General features: G+C 46.3%; 1 protein-coding gene across 1 annotated transcript in view; it reads left to right on the forward strand.

Annotated features, from left to right (window-relative positions):
* The window catches only part of LAMB4 (laminin subunit beta 4), a 112,164-nt gene that overhangs the window by 42,934 nt on the left and 54,878 nt on the right, over positions 1–14,352 (forward strand). Inside the window, exons 15-18 of the mRNA XM_078442558.2 lie at positions 944–1,075; positions 8,888–9,073; positions 11,271–11,386; positions 12,179–12,299. Of these exons, the coding sequence (XP_078298684.1) occupies positions 944–1,075; positions 8,888–9,073; positions 11,271–11,386; positions 12,179–12,299 (555 nt within the window). The remainder of the gene's footprint in view (positions 1–943; positions 1,076–8,887; positions 9,074–11,270; positions 11,387–12,178; positions 12,300–14,352) is intronic.

Genomic DNA, 14,352 nt, shown 5'->3' on the forward strand with positions numbered 1-14,352 from the left:
CAGTGTAGTATAAAGCTAATTCCATAATAGGCTTTCTGCATAAAATCAATAAAATGGTTTCTAATTTTGTGTTGGAAGCATGGACATAATCCAGCGTGGCCTGTCTGAGGTTCCTCATCGCAGAGGTCAGGCAGCTGGACAGAGAGTGTGGCTGAGAATCACTAAAATAAGCGAGTTCCTGAAGCGGGCCTCCGCTGACCCAAGGGCTGCATGCTCTTGACGAACAAGTAGGGCACCTGTGAAATGAAAAACTCTTGTTTGTAAAACCAATAACGAAACATCAACCAAGGAAACACCCACGTCCAGAGGACCGCGAAAATCTGGAAATGAGCAATTGGCGATTCCGACCGGGTCCCCGCTGAGGGGGATGGTATGAAAAGGAAGCCCGTGAGACCAGGATTTTAAGGAAATGGGAGCCGCAGGAATGCAATTCCTCGGCTTCGTTTGGGAGGTGGCTCTCCTGGTATAACCTCTCATGGGACCCTGCGAGGTCAAATCCCACAAACTGTGAGAACTGTCAGGAATTGGCCTCGAGAGTGTCCAGAGTGACAATAGCTACTGAAACTGCGCGTCTCTACACCATGCCTGCTGTTGATTTTCTACAACTTTCTTCTTGAGATCTCACGTTAAAACATAGCATCTGCGCTTTTTTTTTTTTTTTAACACCACGAAACTAGGAGATAAGCATAAATGTTTTCCCAGGTTCGAATGTCACCAGCACAGCGTCGTTCAAAAAGAAAACCCGAGACGTCATAGGACTACCAAAATTTTCTCATTTTCACGGAGAAAGAGGAATTATAAAGTGCTTCACGACTCCTTCCTGAGGCTATGAAATGAAGATCGTGATTACCTTTTAAGTTATCAGATAACCCGAAACGCTTGCACTGTGGTAGAATTGGAACTTCTGTGGGTTACTGACGCTGTAATTTCTTTTCTTTTTAAGATAGCAGCAACAGCTTTGCCTACGTGTGATGTGTACTTCCAGCAACAAGGGAGTGATTTCATAGTTGACAACGGCACGATAATACTGAAGAGAAATCAGAAGCAGAGTGTACGTGCTGACGAACAGAGTGAGGTAAACCACTTCTCCATGGCCGTCATCTGTCCTGCCTGAAACAAACAATCCGGTAATGTGCTCAGAACCGTGTGGGGCCCTTGTGAGTACTCAGTCCCTGTAAGCTGCCAGTGTCCTCGAGGATGGGATGGAGGAAAGGAGGGCACAAGCTCAAAGTAATTAGAGCTTCTGGGCAGAATCCCAGTAGCTTTCTTTGTTTCAAGACAGAAGTTTCTGGAAGGCTGGATTCTGGAGTCAGAGTCAGGTATTGCAAATTCACAAGTTTTTGTCATTTTAGGGACATAAGGAGAGCTGAGGAACGGCTCTCCCCCTAGTTGGAAGGAAGAAGACATGCTGATATCCCTGGGGGTGGTGCATGGCGTCGCCATGTCTAGAATCTGAGACAGTGGAAGCTGGTCAGTGCTAGTGTGGGTGCAGGATGATGCCACCTCCACGGGACCCTGCTCCAATGGCTTCAGAAGGCCAGAGGAGACCTGAGGACCTTGTAGCCAGCCAACTATATTAGTTTGGATAATAGTCATCCAACTCTATTAGTCAAAGTTGGGGATGCCTTGGGTCCATTCCTTCCTTCATTCAGTACCCTGGGATCTTCACTGAGTTTCCCACATGCGTATGCATGAAGGGGCACGCTGGAAAGCCAATGAAATCAGGGCTCACAAACCCTGAGTCAGTTCCTTAAACATAAGAGACCTCCTTGAGTGAATGAAATGGTTGAATCAATGGCAACAAGAATATGTCAGCACGAATGAAGTCTGCCCTTAAGATCATTGTTGTGGAAATGAGCCGTGTACACAAACCACTAATGGTGGCTGGGTGGGGTAAGTATCATAGAAGAGGTACACATAATATGACACGGACTTCAGATTCAGGAGAACTACCTCTAGGTGAGAGAATCAGAGAAGGCTTCCTGGCTGGTGTTCCTCGTCCCCAGGTCCATGCACACCAGTCATGGCGGACTTGCTCTTTCGTCTGCCTGTTCCTGTGCCCACACCATATGCCCATGAAGCCTTCTCTGACTCTCTGGGCTTCTCATTTTGAGTCCATCTGAAAGATAAGAGTGGGGAATGAGTCACTACTCCCATCTCCTGGCTCTCTATAAACAGATAAGCGAACCTGAAACTTTACTGTGCGGAAGCACTGACTAGAGGGCTCATTTAGAAAGCAGGTTCCAGGTTCTTACTCTCAAGATCCAAATCAGAGAGTCTGGGACTGGTCAAGAAATCTGCATGTTTGCCACGCACCCCAAAGTGATTCTGATACAGGTGGTCCATGACTGTTCTTTGAGAAACACAGCTCTAAATATCCACAAACTACTCTCCTGACTCTTGTCTGAAATGACCAACTCTGTATTATTTCTTGATTTGTAAAACTTCTACTCATCCCTTACAACCCAATGCAGATTTATCTTCCTACTCCAACATCTGGACATAGTTCATTGTTTCCATCTCTGGGGTCACACAGATCCGTAATCTTCAAACTGCAGGTCCTGCCTGTTAGTAAGTAGGTTATGAAATCAATTGGCTGGGCCCAGCTTAGTACAACAGAGGAATACAAAACAAGGGCATATTTTCTTGGTGAAAACTTTGTTTCGGTTTGTATAAATGTGTATGGGTTCCCTGGAAACAGACATTGCAACAGAGATGTGGGTGCATGTGCCTTATGGAGGGGAAGGAACACTCATCAGGAGAAGTCTGTAGGGGAGGGAGGGCAGGAGGCTCGGGAGGGGAAAGTGAGGCAAGGATGAAGTCTGGGATAGATGTAGCCTTGGCCTGATCCCCTGCGAAGGTTGGAAGCATAAATGGCACAACAGAATTGTCCCCCATTGAGGGTCAAGGGCAGGCCTGTTATGTCCATCAGCCTGTCATGGTTGTGGGCTCCCAGGGCAGATGCTGGCAAGCTCCCAGGTGAGGTGACTCCGATCCAAGGGCAGTTCTCAAGAGAGGGGAGCTATGTCACAGCAGCTGGTGGCTGGAGAGTGTGGCCCAGCCGAGGGGACCCGGCAGTGCACTCACAGCGAGGGCTGGCGTCTGCTCTTTGCATGCTCAGCCCCACATGCCGGGCCCTTTGTTCAAAACTTAGGGAAAAAGAACATTGAAGGCACTGAAACATATAGCATCTTACTTTCTTCCATAGTCTCTTGACTTCCCGGTGTTCTTTTATTTGCCATCTAATGTCGTTTGAAGTAAAGAAATATTAAAAATATAAATTACTGGCACGAATGGTACCATGCATCTTTATATCGTGCAATTTTCACTGCAAACATAAGGGCATTTGGCTCATGTAAAATCACTGAAATTACGCGGGTTGTATTTTGTAGTTATAAATGCATATGTATTCTGGCCTTCCCAGAACAATGGAATGTGCAAAACGAACACAACTGTTTCTGTTTCACTCCTCGGTATGTGTCTTACCAACACTCCCTACCTTCAGCATACTAACCAGTAAGGGAGGGCTGCAAGAAAGACAACCAGGAGTCGCCCTATCTTTCTTTCCTTCTGGTCATCCTTTGGTGTATGCAACTGGCTAATACAGGGAAGCAGCATGAATAACGTCTTTCTCAGAATGCCTTTGCCTTCTTTCTGCTTTCAAAGCAAGTTCTGGCTGGAACAGAAAAAGCCTGGCTTCTTGGAGCTGTCGACACCCTGCTTACTCAGGCATCAACATAACCCACTTACCTTATATGCACTCTTAGTTTCACTGAACACGTGTGCATAGTAGGTCCACTGGGATGCTGTGTTCACCGGCATCATGTGCACTATTTGCAAATGGGGGCAAGGAAGCACACACATAGGGGGCATGTCTCTTCTCATATGCACGTGCCATTGTCCCAAGAGACTTCACTCACAAAACAATTTCAAACATAACATTATTTCAAGATGGTGATGGCAGAGCATTAAACCAAACATGGGGTCCCTTCTGAGTGTGGGACCCTCTGGAAGTACACGTTTGCACGCCCATGAAGCTGACCCAGTCCATCTGCCCCTTACATTAAGTTCATTCCATGCACGCACGGGCTTTCCGGGATTCTCCTGGACCACAATTCCTGGGGAGATTTACAAAAGGAGATTCGTGAGACAAATGCAGCCTCTGGCTGCCACAATTAGTCCCAAAGATGGTAACCGATACTCACTGTCTCCCTCCTTCCTTGCCACCCATTCTAGATTCCCTTCATGCTCAACTAGCACTTCTGCAGGTTGGGATGACCTAGACCTTCATCCTTCCACAACTGAGCCCCTGGTTTCCATGGTCTTCTCAGGCTACATGTAGGGGAACACCACAGGTGTCTTAGTGGGCCACCTCAGTGCCACGCATATTCCTCATGTCCTGATTAAATAGGATCAGCCCTTCCGGTTATGTCAATTTCGTCCCAGGCCTCCTGGTCTACAGGCATGAGAAGCCCTGGTGGCCATGCAGCAGCCATATCTTTAAGGTTAGTGGAATTCCTTGTTCCTGGCCAAGAATCAAGACATCTAGACCCACAGAGCCTAAAGTTGCAAGCACAAGAAGCCCAAATTCCCTTGGTCACCACCTGTGACAGTGAGCTTGGCCACTCCTACTAGATTTCCAAACCCATGTCTTCTACCCATTGGGAGCACAGCATCACATAAAGGCCATTGCCATCATTAAGGAGCAAATGACATCCTGAAGAATACTGTCCCATCTCACAGGGTGTCGTTCCCAAGCTAGTGAAGCTGATGCATTTTTTCGGGGTCCCATCCCACTGCCATCTGAGGTTAACATCTTCTGGATGGCATGGTTTGTGTAGAGCAGTGGATCGCAAAGTCACATGACCACTGCAATCCTTCTTTTGCTGTGAAGTGGGTCCCTTGAGCTGAGGACGGGTGATGTGGTCTTCTGACAGAGGCCACAGAGTATCTGATTCACACCGTGGGAGACCACACGACATCGGCTTGGACCAAGGGACCCACTTCACTATCCTTTAATATAGGAAATAAGTGTGACATTTTGTGGCACATCTAGATGGTTCAAACCCCTTTGGTCTATCCAGTTACAGAGAGTGGGAGAATGAACAGTCTTGGGGCAAGACAATATACATTACCCGAGAGAAGACAGCCTGCTGCTTCTCCTTCTCTGTGTTTCTGGAGAACACATTTTGCATTTCCTTTGCTCCATATCCTGGGTGAGGGTGGTGGAAATCTGCTCTGGTAAAGATGCTCCCTCAGGCACGACAGCCACAGATGGGACTACAAGCTGGTTAAGTCTGTATTAAGTGTATGATGGGGACATGATGGGAACCACCATCGAATCCTGGGAGTGGCGCTTGGAGAATGTCTCAGATTTGTAGTACTGTTTTTTATTTACTATCTTGACTTGGTGGAGAGAAAGTGGTTGCAAATGGATGTTTCACAAGCTTTTACTTGGCATTTCCTACTAGAAGAGCTCTTACCTTTCCTTCCAGGTCAAAGAATCAATGCCCACTGCTAAGCAGATCCATTCCAATTACATAGTCAGGAATTGGAGGAAATAATCAAGGGACGGTTCAGTAAATCTGTGAACCCATTGTAAAAAGGACTTAGGCCAGGACTCCATATATTACCTGACCCTCAGATGCCCTTCTTCTAACAAGGGGACCATGATGGCATTTTGGGTACCTGATTTACACTTGCCATGGTGTTCAAGAATCTTTCTTCATGGGGATCTGGTCTCTTATTCAGTCACTGGGTTCTGGATCCAAGAAATGGCTCAGGTCTAGGAATTTGACAGAACATCACGTCTTTCCATTGGGGCAGCTGACCTCAGCCTTTTGATAATTCATATCTGACCGCTTTTAATAATATATGTTAAGCAATACTTTTGTTGTCTTCTCGTCTGTGTTGCTCCTGGGAATACCGTGTTCTATTAGTCATCTCCATTGAAGATTCCTATGGGTCAGGCCCCCTTGTCTCCTTCTCTAACCTTGCTGCCCCCTATAATAATTATGCCCATCTTGTTTTTGAGAGTTAAGTGCTACCCAGTCTTCGATAGTCTGGGATCCTGTCCTCCACATTGATACCAAAGAGCTGTTTCCCAGTGATAGATCCTACTAGCCTACAGAGGACACCCAACACTCAGCTTTTCAGTGATGCTGTTGCCCTTCTCACCAGTTCATTGCTTCTTGTCCCAATAAATAAGGTGTCCTCCAGGCTTTCAAAGAACATAATCGGCTGGTGGGTTTCCTGGTCCTGTATCTTAGATCCATTCTAGAATGCCTGCTACTCTGAGCCTTGTATCCCTTCCTCCACAGTCTGCTATGGCCGTTCTGGAACCTCCACTCCCTCTCCTTGGGACCACAGCTTTTGCCAAGCTTTGAAGAGCTACTCCAGCAATATATTGGACCCATCTCCCAAGGCTCCAGAGCTCTTGCCAGGCTATTAAATCCCATATTACTGGTGATCCCAAATCGACAAACTCTCTCTATCCAGTTTCATGTTCTGCCTCCTTATTCTAACAACCTCAGGATGCAGACCCATTCTCTCTCAGTTGCTACCTGTACGGGGTTAGCCAAGTCCCTCTCAGAGATCTAGCACTTTCCCAGTCAGGTCATGCTGAAACTTGACTCTAATTATCAGGCACATGGTCGGGGGGGGGGGGGTAGGATAAGCAGATCCTCAGGAAGGTACACGTTTTCTTCCAAGACAGCTGCATCATTTGAGGTTTCCACGTCATCCTCAAATGCGGCAGGGGGGTGGAGTGGAGGGGCTCTACTCTAGTAAGAGTGGGTGGATTACATCTATGGTCCACGAGCGCTCAGGAGAGCCTCAGAGTTCAAGGTTCCCACGTGCATCACCCATGTCTTAAGGTCCCTCTTCTTCCCCGTGAAGGGCCTGACTTGGGCATAGGTGACTTACCTAGGCTGAGAATGCAGGCTTCTCCGAAGTTCTGCAAGTCTTAACAATGAGGTCCTGTGCCTGGTCGTCAACTCTTCCTGCCATCTGCCTAAAGGAGATGAGGCTCTTTAAATCCCCCCAGGGAGGCCCTCTGACTCTCACACTCGGCTTTAAACTGGTGATTGATTGCCCTGAGCCCATCCTCCCTCGCCACAGCATCAGTGGCATTCAACAACTCCCACCTATTTCCACAGTCCTTATAATTGCTGTTCCCCCATATCTCTCAATGCCAGCAACATGGCTGCAGTCGGTGGCTCCCCTCCTGCCTTTATCCTGTCCCAGTTCTCCACAGCTGACAGCTTTAGCAATTGCTCTGCTGCCACATCCCAGGGATCATCAGGACATGTTGCACACGGGGGTCCCCGTTGCCAGCTAAACCGAAAACGCTCCTCCTCCCAAATTGCATCTGGGAGTCTGCTTTTGGGTAAACTGGCTGGCACCAACTGTCTCAGGTCAAGTGCCCTAGAAACAGAGCCCAAGACTGGATTCAGGTGCATGTGATCCAGTAAGGAAGTGTTATTCAGGAAAGCTCTGTAAGGGAGTGAAGGAAACAAGAGGAGGGAGTAAGATGTAGTCTCAGGTGAAACCAACATTGGATTGATCCATGAAGGAGCTCAGAGGCATAAACCGCAGGCAAGGTTGTCCCCTCTGCTGGGAAGACAGGGTCAGCCTTTTATAGCTCTGATCAAGAAGCCACTGGCTGTGAGCTACCCTCGGGGACAGGGGTGGGGGGGAGGGGTTGGGGAGGAGGTATGGGAGGGCAATTCTCTAGAGAAGGAGGCAACCGTGAGCTCCTAGAAGCCACACACACAGCAACTGCGGGTGGTGGTGCACCAACCAGGTAAAGGGGATCCCCGAGGGGCATCTAGTGTCTACTGCATTTGTGAGAGTGTTTCTGAAATGTTTGAAAGACATTGCATGTAGACAAGTTTACATAGATATCTGCTGAAACCTAATCTGACGATATAGTTTCTTATTTACGTTTCGGTCTCCAGTGCAAGGTTCTAATCTCCGTGGCCAGGACTGTGTCCTATTCATCTTTGCATTCCTAATGCAGGGGTTGGCGTTGAATGGTTGCTCAATAAACACTCACCAAATGAGGAGTGGTTTGGGGTAGATCGCAGAGCAATTTGAACCCCAGGCTAAGTCATATGGGCGTGATTCCATTGGCAGTTGGGTAAGAGTGTGAAATGCTTATTGGCAGCTGTGCGTCATGTGGGTTGGATTAGGGAAGGGGTAGAGAGAACGGCCAAGGCATTGTTGTAGTGAGACAGGCAAAATGCAACAAGAGGCAGAATTCTGGTGGATGCTGTGAGCATGGGGAGACAGATGCAAAAGTCATTAAAGTATTATCTCCAGGTTCCAGATGGCCCCAGGCTGACATCCAGGAGAGACCATCCGGGATGCAACCCAACGTGTTACGCGTTTCATACTTCTGTGCCTCCAAGCAGATAGAAGAGCATTTCTCGTGTCTGCATGGAAGAAACATCCAAAAAAAATAAATAAATCCATGTGGGTTTTCTCACTGTCGTGCATAATGAGGCAAAGTCCACGAAGGAAGCATGGGAATATTTTCTATCCTTCCTCATTTTGGCCAGAATCCCACAGTTGTATCTGAGAAAACCCCAGGTCACCAGCGTGGAATGTGTCCAATTCATTAGCACGTGGGGTACTTAAGTTTAAAGTGGTTTCCAGTGACACGGCTTGGAAATCAATCACTCTATACGGTAACATGTTCCAAAGCTGCGGATTCAGCACATCTCAGATGCCTTCTGGATCGTATCCTGGCTGGAATAATTTATCCGTGACTCAGATGGATCATGTACACATCAGGAAATATGTACTTTTTTTTTTTCCTGAACTCTTTTTTTTCCTGCTAGGACTCGACTCTAGCAAAGCTGAGTGCATTCTTCTCCAATTTTAGGGCTCAGTGACTTTTGGCCAGGTGCCTGCTGTTCACGGTGTTTTCCGAGAACCAGTTCCTGGAAGCCCTACTGCGTGGACTGGACCTGGATTCGCCCGGGTTCTCCCTGGGGCTGGCTTGAGATTTGCCGTCGACCACATTGCCCTTCCCATGGACTTCACCATCGCCATTCGCTATGAGATTCAGGTATCCGACTTCTTCTTCAAGGGTAAAACCTGCCTGAGGTAGTACATTTTCAAATGGAGACTTTCCATTCCGGTCTTGCTAGATAGGGTCGTCAGAAAATGATTTGCAAAAAAAAAAGAAAAAAGAAAAAACCACACCAAAAAAAAAAACCACACACACACAAAAAAACCCACAAAAAACAGAACATCTGGAGGGCATTATAAATCAAAGGGTTTCCTAATGATATTAAAACAACACACTAAGCCAGAGGCATGTGTGCTCTATTCCGTGGAGAGAGGCTAGAGCGGGGTTATATACTGAAGGTACAAGGTCTGAGGAAGTGGTGATGGAATGTTTGTATAAGAACAATAAAAAACTAAAATAACACAAATTCTGCCCTCCTTGGGCTTTTTTCTAAGAACTTCACAGGCTCACCTGTGTGAAGAGATTCTGACTCCTAGGGATACAGAAGAGGCGTTTATTTGCACTTGGCTTTTACCCTGAAACAAGAGCAAAACTAAAAGCAGGCTGCACCTCGTGGCTTCCCTGGCCTTCCCCCCGCCCCCGGCCCCACCACCACCCTGTCCCCCTCCCCCCTGCCTTTTGAGAAATATCTAAGACAGAATAGAAACCAAATTAGAAAAACACTTGATCTAGAGCAGTGGTTCCTCACTTTTTCTTCGCAGAATCTTTTCAATGATAATCTGACACCCCACAGACCATCTGCCCCAAAAAGTATTTTGTGAGGCTGGGGGTGGTCTCAGGGTCCCCAGAGTCCCTCCAGGGACCACACTCTGGAAGTGCTCATTGTGTGTTACACGACCAAAGCTGCTGACCTGCTTTGAAATTCTTGATATGACATAATTCTCTGTTTCTCACTGATAAACGAAAGCCAAGGGACTTGAGTGAACTCGGACCTGGTGAGTATAAGAAGTCATTAAAAATATAAGGTACAAATTTTTCCATAGAACACATCTCTGACATCTTTATTTTTTTAATTTTTTGGTTTGATTTTTATTTATTTATTTTGAGAGAGAGGGCATGGAGCGTGGGGGGGGGGGGGGAGGGGCAGAGAGAGGAGGAGAGAGAGAATCCTGAGCAGGCTCTGCACGGCCAGCACAGAGCCCAGGGCAGGGCTTAGTCTTACGAACCACGAGATCATGACCTGAGCTGAAATCAAGAGTCAGACGCACAACTGACTGAGCCACCCAGACGCCCCTCTGACATCTTTAAAAAGCATTTCCAGGGTGGCTGGAAATGCCCGGGTGGCTCCGTCGGTTAAGAGTCGACTCTTGGTTTAGGCTCAGGTCATGATCTCATGGCTCCTAGATTCGAGCCCCACATGAGGCTCTGCACTGACAGTGTGGAGCCTGCTCAGGATTCTCTCTCTGCCTTTCTTTTTCTGTCCCTCCCCCTTTTGCATGTGTGTGCTCTCTCTCTCTCTTTTAAATAAACTTAAAAAAAAAAAATTTCCAAATTGCATGGCTTTCAGAATATAGCTAATTATTATATGCTATAAAAATCTATACATATTTAGATACATATAAATAGGTTTAGTAATATATTTATTTTAGTAATAAATGTAAAATAAGAAAATTTATGTAATATATTTATATAATAATATTTAAATTTTTAAATGTTTACTTATTTTTCAGAGAGAGAGAATTGCCAGCAGGGGAGGGACAGAGAGAGAGGGAGACACAGAATCTGAAGCAGGCTCCAGGCTCCAAGCTGTCAGCACAGAGCCCCATGCGGGGCTCGAACTCACGAACAGCGAGACCATGGTCTGAGCCAAAGTCGGACGCTTCACCGACTGAGCCATCTAGGCACCCTAATATTTACATGATAAGATGAAAAACAGTATATATCTTTTTGTGAAGGATTTGAAATTTTCATTTTTGTTCAGTGATCCAGGGACAGGATGAATCAATGGACTTTGGGGGAGACAGACATTAAAGACCAGCCCTGTCCAGAGCACCAGGGTCTTTCGAGCCTATGAACTAGAGCTATGGCCAGAAACAACATTCTGTCTACCCAAACCGCCATTCAGCTGCCAGCGTGTTAGAGCTGATGGCCAACCGCTAAGACTTCTCTCAGCTCTAAAGTTCCCTGTTCTGAGGGGGTCATGGGTTATAGATTTGATGGCAAGGGCTGTCCGTTAGGCATGTGTTGTGTATACGTCCTCACGAAAACATGCTTTTATGTCACGCCCATGTAGCCCGCAGCTGACTGGGCTGTCCAGATCCTGGTTAACCCCCTCGGAAAGAGTGAGCACTGTCCACGTGAGACTCCATGGCCACGACCTCAGTCCTTCCCTTTACCGGCGACTTCCAGGTATGCTTGGGACCTGTCCTCAAACACAGAAGCCTTCTTAGAATTTTAGGCCTCTATCAATAATTTGTAGCAAAGAGCTCAGCAGGAGAAGAGGTGTATTCAAGGAGACTGTGACATTTATTAAGCGCTTGCTGTGTTACACTAAGCTTCACGTTTAAGATCATATCTTGCTGACGACTCAGCCAGGAAGACTTTCTCTTCGTCAGGTGAGGAGGAAATTCAGAGTGAGAATACCTGGAGACCTGCCCCAGCCTCGGAGATGGTGTATAACAGAACCAGGATTCCAGCCCAGATCTCCTGATTCTCGGTCTCGAATGTTCCTTTCCCATTCCCCAGATGGCCTTGATAGGTGAGAAAGTGAAACGCTCCAAGAGTAGGAATAAAATACTCAGCTGGCAGTACCTCAACAGCTGAGAGTCTCCAGGGTAAAAAGCTGCTGATTTGGAGGCCACTAATTTTACATCGGAGATTTGTGGCAAACTAAAATGGAGACCCTGTTGAGAGCATGGGAGACAGGAGGAAGGACTTCCGTTTCCATCCTTTTCCCAAAGCACTTATGACAACACGTGGCTGATGGTTCCCAAGGCTTTGCTACTTGGCACAATCCTGTGGAAGAGCCACAGAGAACCTGAGTGTGATTTTGCTTTCCACTCAACCCACCCGAGCTGGTCTAGACCTGGCCTCTGCTCTGAGGCAGAACCCACTTCAACGCTGGGAGAAGCAGCTATGGCCGCTTAGGTTATATAACTGTACTTTTGTCACTGAATTTCTGCTTTATTTCTCTTAATACAGAATCGTGCTGCTTCCCACGCCCATCTGTTTAGAACCAGATGTACAATATTCCATCGACGTCTATTTTTCCCAGCCTTTGGAAGGAGGGGCCCACGCTCATTCACACATCCTGGTTGATTCAGTAAGTATCACGAAGCGACGTGGGTGCTGCCTTCTAAACTGAGCCCCATGATAATTCTACTTGCAGACTCGATGGTAAAATGTTTCTTTAGAAGTATAAATGAGGTTGTTGCGTTATAAGAAAAAATCACGCGGTCTCTATAAACGTCACCAGCACTGAGTGCAAACCTTACGGCACAGCACGTGTCAGCAACGGTTTGCAGTGTCTTGCATAGTCTATTAGTCTTCACGATAGTCTGTGAGGTAGCTACGGTCATTGTCCCTAGTTTACAGATGACAGAAATGAGGCACGGGGTCACAGAGCTAGTGAGCGAAGTGTCAGGAATGACAGCCAGGCTCCCTGGTGCCAGAGCCCCTGCTCTGAGCCACCACAGCGTGCTGGCACCACGGAAAGTTCCGGGAGACATTCTCCCACGTTCACGGTCACCATCTTAGAAGCTCCGCTTTATGGGCGACCATGTTCTCATATTGTCGTCATCAGGGTGCTCATGTAAGTACGTACACAGATGTTTTTCAGTTCACATTGTATCACGAGCGTTTTCTTATGGTGTTTCTGTAGTCTTCTTATTTTTCGGAACGATGCACAATATTTCCTCGAATGACTTCTTTCAATGTCTTTCCCCCACAGAGTTGGGCCATAGATGTTTCTTCCAATCCCTTCATTCTGTCCCCAGCTTCGGGCCCAGGGTAGACACTTGGCAGAGTTTGGGCACTGATGAAATTTAAGCTTTCTTTTACCTATCTATTCCCTACTTGCCAAGGTTTTCTGACTCTTGAAATAACCTGTCAAATGAATTTCTGGAAGGTAGTCTCCAATGTATGTTCAGGACGATTGGCAATATGTAAAATTACCAGTTTCATCCCACCCACAGGACAATTGTATAGAATTGTGTGGGATCTCTTAGAAGTAATTTTGTGGATAAAAGCCAAATTATATATTTTTAATGTTTATTTGTTTTTGAGAGAGAGAGAGATACAGAGTGTGAGCGGGGGAGGGTCAGACAGAGAGGGAGACACAGAATCCGAAGCAGGCTCCAGACTCTGGGCTGTCAGCACAGAACCCGACGCCGGGATCAAACTCACAAACTGCGAGATCATGACCTCAGCTGAAGTCGGACACTTAACCGACTGAGCCACCCAGGCGCCCCAAAACCAAGTTAATTTGTTATAGTTGCATTTTTAAATATTCATGAGAATCTTCTAATATGATTTCATTGGCAAACTACTGCCCTACAGAGTTTATTGGCACATGAGCATGGTCATGGTCATTTGTTTATATATTATCTACAGCTGCCTTTAAGCTACAAAGGCAGAGTTGAGTACTTGTCACAGAGAACTCAAGGGCCACAAAGCCAAAAATATTTACTGTATAGCCTTTTATGGGCAGCTTGACAACCCCTGACTTAGTTGTATGTCCATATTTCATGAGTTGTGTTTTCAATGTTCAATTCTTAACCATCAAACATTTTAAATTTATACCTGGCACTTTGCTACTTTATCATCTACTATGGAGTTCAGTATGATACAGGTGTACCTTGAATTCTATTCAGTAAGTTCAGGTATTGTAACATCAAAAAAAAATTGTGTAAGATTATTTGACCAGATGTAGGATTGCAAGATTTAGCAAAAAGGAAAAGGAAAGAAAGCAAGCAAGAAAGCAAGAAATCAAGAAAGCAAGAAAGAAAGAAGAGAGAAAGAAACGGGCAGAGAAGGGAGGAAATGATGGTGGGAGGGAGGAGACAAAAAGCACAGTGCCCAGTTAGAGTTGAATATTGTATAAATATGTCCCAAATATTGCTTTCAAATACTATATGAGACATAGTAAAAAATTATCCATTGTTTCTCTGAAATTCAATTCCACCTGGGTGATTTGTATTTAATCTGGTGACCTTCACCAAAGATGGTCTAAATCCTGCACCTGGAGGGCCACGGGAGATTGCGGTGAGGTTCTGCCCTGTTACGGTAGAAATGAAGAGGAAAGTTGAAACAAACTCTTGAATGAGGATTTGAATTCTCGTGATTTCCCTCTCCGTGTAAGTCATATTGTCTCCTGA

This window comes from Panthera onca, chromosome A2 (genome assembly GCF_046562875.1).
Source record: "Panthera onca isolate mPanOnc1 chromosome A2, mPanOnc1 haplotype 2, whole genome shotgun sequence".
Taxonomy (NCBI): domain Eukaryota; kingdom Metazoa; phylum Chordata; class Mammalia; order Carnivora; family Felidae; genus Panthera; species Panthera onca.